A 13817-nucleotide genomic window follows, 5' to 3' on the forward strand; every position below is an offset into this window, starting at 1 on the left:
TTTATTATGTATAATGCAGTTTTTAAAAAGATATATAAAAAAAATATGAAAATAAAAAATAATATATTATATCTTGATATATTATTGACAAATGTTCAATATTTCATCAGAACTCAATTTATATAATGAAAAATTGTGGTGTACATAATACTTATAATCAAGTATTTTATAAATAATTAATCATAATGTATAGAGAATTAATTTTAACCCTTTACCTCATAAAGCATAGTGACAAAGTGCAGCGCACTATAAATAGAACACCTGTTACCTAGTCGACAGCATATGCATAGGTCTGCCTGTGAACTGTTAAGCAATGTAGTGTATGTTATGTTTAACAGCAGTTTTAACCATTTTACATTTTTGGTACACATCTATTATATGTGGAAAAATTTAAGAGTAAAGTCCGATTGTTATAGCTGTATAATTATTTTTCATGGAAGAATTTTTTATGTGCTTCAAAATTGAGAGAGAACTCGTTCACCGTCATGTCAGTGAAGCCACTTGACCAACCGTAGCTGCCATTTCTGATACTCTAAATTTACAAGGTTTTCATCTGTGTCTACATCACAAAGTCATCTGAATTTGATAATTTATAAAAACTAATTGCTGCCTACGTCAATATCAGAGCCTTTACCTAAGTTATTGAATCTTTCATAGTTGTTATTCTAATCTTGAAAACTTCGTACATACTGAATGAAATCCGCAACCGCCATTTTGGAGAGTGGAGATTACAACTCAGTTACTTTAAATAGCAGATATCGACCAGTGCATACATAGCGACCATGTGATCTGTTGTAATTGTCATTCGCAGAAATGAATGTAGTATCTAATAGGGGGGGTTTTCCCGAAGGTGGCGCTATGAAAACCAGCTCAAAATGGCTGATGTTTACAGCAGGTGTTTACAGCAGGCATCAAAAGGTGCTTCCATGCGAATTGAGTAAAGGCGTCAAAAGGCGCTTCCATGTGAATGGAGTAAAGGCGTCCAAAGACGCTTGCATGAGGTAAAGGGTTAAAATGTTCTTTCATTTTTAAAGAATTAGTAAACTTATTTTTATGATATGAGTTTATACTTGTACTGGTTAAGTTATTCTGTAAATTAGAATAATATAAAAATAGTCTTGACTAATTGTAAACAGTGGACATAATTTAAAATAAAGATTAAGGAATGTCGTATAGTGTTTTGGAATTTAGACCTTTTGGATATACTGTATTAAGACAGTGAATCCAGTAGGTTTCCTTTTGCAGATGTTCAATCTCAGAATCAGTTATAACAATAGGTTAAAAGGAAAAATCTTACAAAATATGGGAACTCTTGTTATATATGCGGCGATATACACATATGTATGTGTGGGTTATTTTCATTCTCTTAATTTGAATTATGCCATCTAATTCCCAGTATGCATATTTGCATTTAACATTGGTTTTCAGCAATAATTTATTTCAAGTAATGTTCTATTATCTTATAAACACATTTGGTGCATGTTTAAAAACTATCTTATTGATATGCAGTGTATTTTGGCAATATGACCTAAAATGAGAACAAAAGAAGCTATACATTGTAATGAATTTTAACGGAGTAACTAGATTACAGTATCATAATTGCAAGTTAGTACATATGCTTAACCAACTACCCTTAATCAAGAATTTGTCTTTTTACTTTCTAAAACTTCACTATAAAATTAAAATATTTCTAAACTTGTTTGAAATAACCCTTTTACTATGTACATGAGAGCATTTGCACGTCTCTCAGGTCATACTGTTCATCCTAATTTCTTTGTTGCCGATGAAACTTTACTGTAACTGTTCATAGACAACACATTGAAGAATTAAGGTCATATTTTATGAATAAACTAAACCCGTTTTTTCAAACGAATCGATGCAGCCAACATGTAAGTGCATCTGTTTTTATAAAGAGGGGTATTCTTAATGTAACCACTCACTTTATTGCTTCATTAAAACAGTCTATTGATAGGATTGCAAATATTAAGGTTTTATTATTTATCTAGGTACCTGTTGTAATATTAGACATTGGTTAAAAAGTATTTGCTTTGCTGTTTTTTTTTTCTTTCTACGTATTGTCACAAAAATGAGTGAACTCAGAATACAACCTTGACCTTACAGCATTTCTTGAATTCCACAACATAGCATTGACCCGTATGTTTCTGACCTACATAATAGCATTTAAAGCTAAATCTTCAATAATGTAATATTTAGACTCTGCCTTCTATCAATTGTATATTTTCCTGAATTTATAATTTGCCCAATGGTTTTCTCGAAGAGACAGTTTAATAAACTAGTACTTCTCAGATGCTGCGATATATTCCATTATTTCCTCACGACAATTTCACTTACGGTTCCAAGCTGATTTGTATGAAGAAAATAATGTACACTTGTCATTTAAAACATTCATGTTACCGATCCTATTCTTAAAACACAAACTGCTATTTACATAAATTTAAGTTTCAAAGCACAAGTTTCTATGTTTTTATCATCAAAGAATAACTTGCAGAAATCAGGCAGTAATGGTTGCTAACTTACTCAGGAAAGGGTTAATGGTCAGTCGGCTATCAAAATACATGCCTGTGAATGTGCAAGAGTTTGTCAGCACAAATGATGTCAACACCAATTATTTGATTGCTTGAAGCCTACATTTCGATTTGAGCTATAACACTTAAACTAACCTGGCCAAGGCAAAGGAGCATCTAAAAAAAATGTTCCTCTAAAAAATCACAGGGCTAAGTCTTTTTTCGCTTTGTTAACTGAAGAAGGCGAAGTTTCCATTTCTTAGGCGACTTAGTTGCCACTTTGCCTGGTAGTGTGACCCCTGGTAAAGATTATACCCAAGTAAGTAGTTTGCAGTTTTGGAATGGCAGCATATTTTGTTTCTGGGAGACCAGACTGTATAATTACCTTTCTTGAAAACTTTATCACATCTAAATACAAGATCTTTATGTTTCATGTTGTTTTTCTTAAATCTTTTTATGTAACAGTTCCTGCAGAAGATGAGGGATATATGCGCCAAAGCTGATGTGCCTATGTCCAAGGCAGCCATATCGTGGATTATGCAGAAGGAACCAAACAGTGTTGTCATTGTTGGCTGTCGTACACCTGAGCAAGTTGTGGAAAACAGTAAAATTATCAGAATTCCAGATGTAAGTCTGAAACTTAGAATTTATTTTTGTTGATTGTATATGTTCAAACAGCTTTTACCATGAACTCTTGAGAACTGATATGTTAGTGTGTTGAAGTCTTTGAGGTGGATGAAATCCGCAAAACAAACCATGAACTTTAGGAGAACAACTAGTTGCATTGGCAAGCCCATCTATCTGTAAAAACATCGCTCTGTCTAAGAATTTTGTCAGATGTATGTATTGAGTTGAACAGTAAATCAGTTTTTATGATAGTACATCTTAATGGTGGAGGATCAGTTCAGAAACCTAGAAAGCAATAATTCAAATGAACTCATTATACACATTCCCCCACCCCATCCCAGATTGTAAATATTGCTAATTATACTTTGAATATATTCCAGAGTGCATGAAAAATGAATAATTACATTTATATGTGGTTTTTATATCACAGAATGATCTTTATTAGCCTTTAGGCTTCTTGTTGACTCGAGGTTGATATAATATACGACTCCAAAGATCAGTGCAGAAAGGTTTCATTGTTTGAAATGAATATAGTTCATTTTGTAAGTAATTTTCTTCAGTGTAAAATCATCATTTAATTTGTTTTCCATGCAATGTCTGTATGTGGTGGAGCTCTTTCAGTGGTAGTAAATTTCTTGTAACACCACACAAGGCATTTAACTTCCATGCCCATGGCAGATTTGTTGATGTTGTGCACCATTCTTGAGACATTACATTTTTTATTTTGCCCCCACCCGTCCTCATGTCAGTTTGAAATATATAAATTCAGGGTAGATGTGCTTCATTATTATGACACTGCATTGTAGTTAGATCTGTAGTTACAAGAAAATATTGCAAATCATATGCAAATGGTACAGTTTATGTTATTGGGAGTAATGGAGGTGAAGGAACGATGAACATGAAATTACCATAACCATCTGAATCAAATCAGTCTAATAATCTAATTATCAATCATGATAATTGTTTCCTGGTCATCCGATCCCAAGATGGGTGGGCAAGAGGGGAAACTTGTACAATAGGGGCACTTTTTTGACCCTTTTTAATAAAGGGGCATTAAATGGGACCAAAGGACTTTCTGGTGATGAAATTTAGGATGTCGTCATTTTTTAAAATGAAAATCTATGTATGTATCAGCAAATGAAAAGAAGTAGCAGAGGTGGAAGGAATTGTTTTAGTGATCATTACATAGGCAAATGTGAAAGGAGGACATAAACAGCAGAAGGGTTTAGCATCCCTCTATTTATATCCAGCTGGAGCACTTAATTTTAACAGGACAAGGACATCTTTCCTAGGATTCTCATCTATTCTGATTTGTAGCACAGTAGTGCCATAGGTCTGAAGAGCTTATGGGATGGTCTGTTATCAAAGCCCTTGGCACAAAATTTATTGCCATTCCACAGAAACAACATGGAAAATAATCATGAAACATCACACATTTTTATCCCAAGGCCTGGTTGTTCTTAAATAAAAATGGAGCTGCTTATACTTCCAATATGGAGTGGCCGAGTGGTCTAAAGTGCTCACCATTACAGATCACTGCCATCTCACCTCTGTCTGCGTGGGTTCGAGTCTCAGGTACAGCTAATGTGGGTACTTGAGAAAGCCTGCCAGTAGCTTCTCATGGGTTGGTGGTTCTTCCCAGGGTTTTCCCGGGTTCTTCCTCCACCAGTTATAATGGCCGCCATGCATAGCCTATCTTGTGCTGAAAAATGGCGTTAACCCTACAACAACAACAACTTCCAATATGACTGTCACAACAGCATCTTGAAAATCTTGTTAATGCTACATCTTCTGAATGGATTTTGGTGAATATTGAGTTTTCACCAAAGGACTTCTTGGCTAGGTGATCCTGTATGAAAAAGGTGCGGATCTGGCATCCAATATGGTGACCGTGATGGCCATTTTGATAGTTTTGTTATCACCAGACCACCACAGACCTGCCAAACCCTATGATTTTGCCCAAAGTCTTACGAAAATTACCCATAAGTATTTTACAGAATAAAAGCAAAAACTATGAAAATGTGATTGTTGCTGTAAAATCTAAATAATTGGCTCATCCATGTTTGAGTTGATCCAAATTTCATATTAAATATGGTGGAGTTTGTCAAGGAACCAGACTAAATTTACAATAGTACCTCATGTTTTAAACTGCACATATTTTATCATGCAAAGCATCAGCATGATCAAACTGTTGACTCAATAATTTATGTTTAAAAAAAGGCATCCAGCAGGCAATACATTTTGAAGACAAAAAGGAAAATAAGCCTTTTAAAAAGTGTTAATAAATCATTACAGAAAAATGAAAAGGAATATTCAGATTCTTGTGAATTAAAGTAGGGTAGACAGTTACATTTATTGGGCGTCATGTGGCAAATCAAATATGTATCGTGCTGGGAGATATGATTGCTGTTTTCATGTGAAGTGAAAAAAAAAAATTCCAAGAATTATGTCAGGTTGAGAGATGGCAACAAGCCATTGAACTGCATAGGGTTTGGAACTAAAGTTTGTACAACCGTACTAGTGGTAAATAAGGTCTACATGTACTTTTAAAACTTTTCAGTTGAATATAATGTTTACCGTTGCTGCATGTGTTTTGGATACCAAACTTTTAAAATACACATTTTAAAACTTTACAATAGAAGTATGTGATATTTTGTTATTGAAAACTGGTCCAACTTACAGAAAAAAAATCAACTGCCTTACTGAGACATTTATTGTTAGGGTTGGCTGGTCTGCCACCATTGAAGAAAGTCCTATCTACCATAGTGGTCATCTAACAGAATGTACCATAGTGGCCATCATGAAAAATGCACCATAGTGGTCATCTAACAAAATGTACTATGGTGGCCATCATGAAAAATGTACCATAGTGGCCACTATGAAAAAATGTATGACAATGGCCATCATAAAAAAAATGTGTCATAGTAGCAGTCTTCAACATCTTCTTACGACTTGCATGAATGAATGCACTGACTACCACTGACATTGGGTTTTCAGTGAAATGCTTGCAACAAAAACAAGAAGAAACTGTTGCTGACCTGATAACATATCGATATCTTAGCAAAGGAATTTCGAAAACTAGACTTTATTAACATTAAAGTTAAGTTCAGAGGTCATTGCTTGTATTTTGTACTTTATTAATTTTATAAATGCAGCCACTTGATCATATACAAGCATATTTCAATAGACTTTGTATTTAATTGCATTCTACCCCTCTACATATATAAGGTGACCTTTTGCTATTACTGCATTCCAAAAAATAATCATTTAAAATGTCACTTTCTCGTATGAATACATTCCCTGGTAAAATTAATGATAGAAAAAGCTCTGCTACCTCTTGAATCAGCAATCTTGAAAACATGAAAAATGAATCTTTCCAGTCAATACAACATATGGACAGGGGGAAGAAACCCTTGCCCATTACCTCACCTGACTACCACTAGGTGGCAATGGTTGTTTACTAAGTTTTAGCTTTATCTTGTAAATAGGAGGGTTTTCAATCAGCCATTGCCAAAATTTGTATTGAATGTAAAGGCATTTACTTCATGTTGCAATCATTCATTTTTTTTAACTTTCTTTTAGTTATGAATTTTTTTTTTCTGACCTTGTGCACTAACACAGTATTGATGTTACAATGCCTGTATTTTCTTGCTTAAGTAACAAGGATTATTTGCAAATGTGAACACAATTTTGGGTTTTAATTGCAGAGTTTTTTTTTTTTTGTTGTTAATGTCATTTCATAAAGTAATGATGGTGGTGTCCTTTTATTTGACAGCCTAGTAAGTGCACCCCCACCCCCTACCTGTCTGAACCAGGTCCTAGGGCCTGTAAGTTTCCAACTTTGACAATTTGTTATGTCATCTGGAAGAGCAACACACCACCATTCCAACTATTGGCCAATCCAACCATAACAATTTGCAAACCAATTCTATAGTGCGAGGGCCTCATTAGACATCACAGATGATGATCAGACCTCATTCTGTTGACTTAGTCAGCAAAAGTCTAAAAAAAATATGACCACTAATCAACTCCAGGCCTTTCTTTTCTTGACACTATTGTGCTGAGGTGCCATAAAGTGCAACTAAATTCATATATACATGTACTATGTTAGACCAGGCAGTTCAAGCAGTTTTATTTTTCTACTGGCCAGAAAAACAGTATTTATTATTGATTGATCGTGTGTAGTACATGCCCAGCCATTTAACAGCACCATCATCAGTGAGGTGCATAGCCTACAGTCCACCAGGGAACTTTGTCAGTGGGAAGTTGTTAAAAATGTGTGACGTGTGACAGTAGTTATCATTAATTAGAGGCCATGGCTAGGATTGCTAAGGTTAATAACAGGGGCGCACCCATGATGTCCAAGACCCGGACATCGTCAGCAATCGAATTTGGGAAAATAAGATGCCTTTCTGTGCTCCAACTGCATTATTCCTTGTCTCTTTGATCAGAACTGTACAGCATGCTATTAGTGTTTGTTTGGTAATAGAGTAGGTGTGGAATCACAAGAACAGTGTCTCCAATTTGCCTTGCCACTTGTACAATCCTTTTTGCCAAATCAGTCTCAACTGCCCTTTGTTGGCAAAAAGGTAAGAGCCTCGTGACAAACACCGCGCCAAGGGATTAACTTAACCTCTGTCCAACTTCAGGTGGCAACAATTTAATAAACGAGAAAAAGATTTCACTACAAGCCTTCTAACAGACATCATTGACTGGCCTCTTCAACTAACTACAGACAGTCTGATTTTTGCATTTTCTTGGGGCATAGATACATCTGCTTCCAGAAAATTTATGGCTGATCCAAGTTTTTAGATGGGGCTACAGATTTAATTTATCCAACCCTATCCCCCCTCGTGACAGACAAGCCATTTTATCAGGTGGCAGATATTGCTTCTTAAAAAGTGGGCAGTGAAGATAGATTGCAAAATGAACTCTCTGGGGATGTACTCTAGGCTGGTCCTAGATTCCAGGGTCAACAGAAACCTCGGGCCAGTTATGAACCTCAATGGGCTCAGCAGGTATGTAGCTGTGCCGAGGTTCAAAAACAAGGCAACATGGCCAATCAGACTTGTAAAAATGGGATGAATTTGCAATCAGTTTAAACCCGACATATTTTCACATCCCAGTGTTATCAATCTCATCCAGTTGGCCTTGTCAACAGTTGCTGTGGCATGTCACAGCAAAATTGTCCAAAAACCTCCTTTTATGGTTTTCTTTTATGAAGGGCATATTTGATCTTCTGTCCATGCTGAGACAAGTCAGACTTTGGTCCATCCCAGCATTTTGTCCAAGTGGGCATGGAGGGGCCCCGAGTGGCCGAGTGGTCTAAAGTGTTCGCCGTTACGGATCACTGCCATCTCACCTCTGTCTGTGCCGGTTCGAGTCTCAGATTCAGCCAATGTAGATATGTGAGAAAGCATGCCAGTAGCTTCTCGTGGGTCGGTGGTTCTTTCCGGGGTTTTCCCGGGTTCTTCCTCCACCATTAATACTGGCCGCCATATATGGCCTATCGTGTGCTGAAAAATGGCGTTAAACCCCACAACAACAACAACAACAACCAAGTGGGCATGGAACTTCCACTAGCCTCAACTGTGTTCAACCTCCCTTAAGTCAGTGGAACAAAAAATTATCAAGCTTATGGAGTTGATTTCTATAAAGGAGTGGATTTCTGCAAGAGTTATCTGCAACTTGGCGATCCTCTCGGTCCACCTGTTCATGCATCCTTTACATATGACCTTGTTAGCCCAGTGGTGCCCATTTACATTTGACTGTATCAACAAATCATGATCTTGAATGAAATACTCTATTTCCTGTGCCAGTGGCAAATCAAATGATGGTTCATGACAGAAAATTCTCTCAAAGTTCCCCAACCAGAACGTAAAAGTTTGCATTGATGCCAGTTCATGGAGCCAACGAGCGTGCCTGTTGCCTAGCTTCACCTCAGTCAGTGGCAAATGGGATTTACCTCTTCATACACCCATTGCCTAGCTTCACCTCAGTCAGTGGCAAATGGGATTTACTTCTTCACACCAACATTCTACAATGAAGGCCCAAGTACAGAAGTCATTTATATGGATGGTAGTCCTTGATGCAATGGATAACTCAGTAGGTGGCAGAAGTGTGCACAAATGAATAAAATGGTCTAATCATTTGTTCCTGGCATTGTCAAGAATTGGTCAGACCCTTCACAAAAAATGGTCCATCCATTAGCCAATTATTTATCAGATTTGTGATGATACATCTGTTTGCAATGTGGTAGAATTACAAACTGCCCACTGTCATTTCTCCAGGCCTGGAACCAGAAGCCTAGGTCATGGGATTCAATTTTAAGTCAGTTGGGAGGGGTTATGAAGCTGTGGCTAACACACCCAACCACACTGGTTGCTTAAGTGGTTAGAACATCCACCTCACATGCATCAAAGATTTATAAAAGTTGTACTAGCATCTGTCTTACTTGGCGCTTAGCAATTAGAGGTTAATGTTCAGACTGGTTGGCCTGGTGTCAGACTGGGTGGGACATGATGACATATGTCTGCTAAACATCACTATAAACTGCCACACAGCCAACATCTTAGTGATAAGACTAAAATTGTTAAAGCTATGTTAAATTCTAAATCACACATGCTAACCCACCCCATTTCTTGTACCCGAAACAATTTTGGAAACTGAGGGGTAGCACATGTAAATTTGTTCTGACTCCCCCTGTAAGGTGGGACAAATCAAGGATAAACAGAAAGCTCAATCTAAAAATAAACATTCCCACCATCCACTCACCTGCAACACTGTTTAAATAACCACTATCATGTTTCATTGCTGCTGGCACAGGCTACTTATTCATGCCCGTCTTGTCGGAAGATAAAACTTCTGCCTTTTGTCGTGTAGAGACACTCACAAGCTAGAAGACCCTTCAGGGACTGGTGCAATGCATACAGCATCATCCCACTGAGTAGTGAATCCAGCAATTGGTTAACTTTTTTTCTCTAGCTTTTTGAGGAGAAAAGTTGACCTTAGCTAAGATAGGGTACTGCTCCATGATTTCATGCATCATGGCAGAGCAGATATTCAGTACAATAAGGACCCAGTCCATGCTCTCAAATACTTTAAGTGCCATGGAGCCCATCTATGCCACTTTATTAATTTAATACCATGGAAAGAGATGTAACCTCTCAAACCCTTGCATTGTGGCTTTGGTGAGAGGGTAGTGCATTCAGATTTCTCTGAAATCGCAAAAGTTACGATGCCTTATGAAGATCCCTGCTCATGAAATCAGCTATCAGCAAGCCATTTGTTTGAGCAGAACGTTTAAAGTGGAGACATAATAGAAATCATTGGATGGCAGCTGCAAGTCAATCTTGCAAAGCTTTCACGTTATTGATCTAGCATTGCAGAGACAAGAATTGAATCTAGTAAGTTTGGTGGCTGCAGCCCAGACCATCACCAGGCCAGTTTAAAGTCAGCACAACCATGCCATCAGAATAGAATAATACTTTCATTGGATTTGCCTAAAATGTTTACTCAGCAAGGAAATCCTTTTAGCTTCTTTTCCTTATCAGGGTTTACATGATCATCAGTTGTGCTGGGAGTGAGGTTAATCCTCATCAACAGCCGTTTTCCATGCAAGGGTGAGCAATGTAGACATTGGATGTTTAGCATTGCCTTCTTTTATTAGCTATTCTCCTATTGTTAATGTGATCATGAAATGTATTTAAAGGACAAGGCAAATTATTTCCCCAAGAATACTAGCCTGATCACTATTAAATTCTTCCACACCTCCCCACAAATGTGAGCATCCTGTTTGATGTAGTACTCAGACTAAAACGGAGTAAGCAATAGTAACCACCTTGTGGTGTTCAGGAGTAGTAATGAGCAAGGGTTTCATCTCATCATCTCTGTGTCATATAGATGGCAAAGATGAAAATTTAGCAAGGATGCAAAGAAGCATGGCTTTTATTTACTAACATTAATGTGATCTTTTGAGTATTCTTGAGAAAATGGCCAAAAAATGGTGGCGGCTAAATATTATTCAACCCATCTCACACGGGCAGTCAAATTTCCACCACACTCTTGAGGAGGAACTAAAGCTGGATAAATGATGCATAGACACCGGACATAAAAAATATCTGGCTCAAATGTTTGGATAATTAAAGGAAGACAAAAGTCAGATAACATCTAATAAGTGAATGAGTCATTATTTTATTACATCTAAAGCAATTAGATTAATACTGAAACATTTGATTAAGTTTTAATTATAAATTAAACTTTTTTCAATTATTTGTCTCAGTAATAAACATTACCTTCTTTGTTGTTTTTACAGTCGGTGGTTGAGCAGCTTACAGAAGTATCAGAGCCCGTAAAGGCTAAAATAGGGAAACAACTGGACCAGTGGGCGTCGCCTGACAGGTGTGAATGATGAACAGGTGTTCATTTATACAGTAGGGTTGCAGATGGTATTATTCAATAGGGTCAATGTTTCTGAAAGCAAGGGACAAAGGCCATGTTAAAAAAGTTGATCATTTGTTCTCCTTGGAAGTCTTTATTGTGATGGGGAAATGCTGCAATACACAATTCTTCAAGAGGTTTTGATGTACACAACAAAGGTTTGACGACTATATGGTTTGATCATGGATTGGAGAATGCAGTATTAGGTACTGTCTTTTGCACACCCAGAAATGTATCTGTACTGGAAGGGAAATAAACAACTTTTTTTAAAATGGCCTTTTATGTTATAATTACAGTAGTCCTCTTCATGAACGGATCCCGTGACCACACACTTTTTATGGCCAGAATCCCTTGGCATTGACGAGCTGGTATTCAAAGGTACCTCTAAAGAAGGGCCACCCTTCTACTGCAACCAGGGGCCAGCATATTAGTGCAAAAATGTAAAATGTGCCCTTCACAAGCAGCCACATTTTATTGTGTGCAAAACCAATATTTAATTCATACGGTAAGGTAAGTGATCAGATTATCTTTGCTGACATCTGTTTCCCAATGTAAGATTTTCTTTATTGAAAGAAGTGTTGGCTAAAGTATGTGTACCAACCACTTAGGTTATTATATTTGTCTGCATAATTAAATTTTGTACTGAACAATTACCAACATAGAAATAAATAATTACAAAACATTAACATGTTATCACATACATGGAGAATTAATTCTTTAGAAGAAAAAGCACAAGTTATCTGACTTGACAACAATGGGGAGAGTTCAAGATTTCTTGCCAAAGATTGTATGTTGTCCAACAAACAGCATTGTGACAGATAAGCAGAATATTATGCAGCAGTGGGACTCCGGAGTAATGGAAGGAGAATTATTTTAAATGACAAGCAATGTATGTACCAAGATTTAAATGACTCTTTTGAATGGTTTTGCAGTGTGCATGCCAACAATACCCCACTTCTATTTTGCTCTTTAAGAACTATTATGTTGACTTGGAATAAGTCTTTTCTCAAGTCAAGAAGAACCTTTTAAAAATTAATGCTGCTTTTAAATGAAGATATTAAATGCTTTGAAGTCAGTTGTAGCTTTCCTTCACATACTTGTCACAAATATGGAACTCCTCTGGCAAGGCCACCTGTCTTTCCCAGTGCAGAAGGGGTTGTCATATAAGAGGGGTATCTCTGTACATGCCGGATCCTGTGATATTCAATAGCTTTGAATCACGTTCAGAGATTTCCAGTGAAAGATATTTTATCTACTGAATTGAATTTCAAAATTTGTCTCCAGTTATTCGTTGCATAAATCGAATACGTGTAAAAAAATTAATGCACTGAAACCATATTTCTTGACTAGCATTTGTGTGATGTGGGACAATATCACACAAATACTAGTCAAAACTAAAAATGTTTCAGTAGAAGGGGGGACGTGTTATTTCCCCTTATCAAATGTCTTTCCTACTGAATGTGACACATGTATTTATAGATACAATAGATTATAAGATACATAAAAGGATTTTAAGAGCAATCAACATTTTATATTTAACAGTTCATTAGGCATCTTTAAATTTTAGTGGTGGATACACATTCTGAAAATTCTAAACATTTCCAAATCTTTACAAAATAAATGTCAGATGTATATTCTTTACAAAACATTATTTTGAATCAACATTTGAGAATCGGCTTTATATATTCAGCAGCTTCAAAGACCGCTATGGTGGCCTAGTGGTTTGAGTGTCCACCTCGGATGCGGGAGGTTGCAGATGCAAGTCATATCAAAGACTTATAAAAATGGTACTAACAGCTGCCTCATTAGGCACTCAGCACTAAGAGGTTAGTGTTTGGACTGGTCGGCCTGGTGTCAGGATAATGTGACTGGGTGGGACATGATGCTACATGTCTGTAGCATGATGCCTCAGTACTAGACATCACTATAAACTGTCACACTGCAGACACTGTAGTGATACGACTGAAAAATTGTTAAAGCTACGTTAAAACTCCAAAACAAACACGCAACAGTTTTAAATTGCCTTGGATATTTTTCATTTCTAACTTGCATATTTGCATGTCAGAATTATTTATCACAAATAGAATTCAGTGTCTTTTATTAGTCTAAATGTCGGAATTTTAAAATTTTTACCTGATCGTCACTTTACTGTGAAATTGTTAAATCAAGTATTTGATGTGGGACTTTAGTAAAGATTTAGGTTATTGAAATAATTATATTTTGTGA

The 13817-nt window shown here is 36.6% G+C and overlaps 1 protein-coding gene across 1 annotated transcript in view; it reads left to right on the plus strand.

Annotated features, from left to right (window-relative positions):
- Window positions 1–11863, plus strand: part of LOC149776211 (uncharacterized) — a 32025-nt gene extending 20162 nt beyond the window's left edge. The window contains exons 7-8 of the mRNA XM_089942561.1: window positions 2991–3152; window positions 11467–11863. Of these exons, the coding sequence (XP_089798687.1) occupies window positions 2991–3152; window positions 11467–11562 (258 nt within the window). The 3' untranslated portion in view covers window positions 11563–11863. The remainder of the gene's footprint in view (window positions 1–2990; window positions 3153–11466) is intronic.
- The last annotated feature ends 1954 nt before the right edge of the window (window positions 11864–13817 follow it).

This window comes from Sinohyriopsis cumingii, chromosome 18, assembly GCF_028554795.1.
Source record: "Sinohyriopsis cumingii isolate HCF-2022 chromosome 18, ASM2855479v2, whole genome shotgun sequence".
Taxonomy (NCBI): Eukaryota; Metazoa; Mollusca; class Bivalvia; order Unionida; family Unionidae; genus Sinohyriopsis; species Sinohyriopsis cumingii.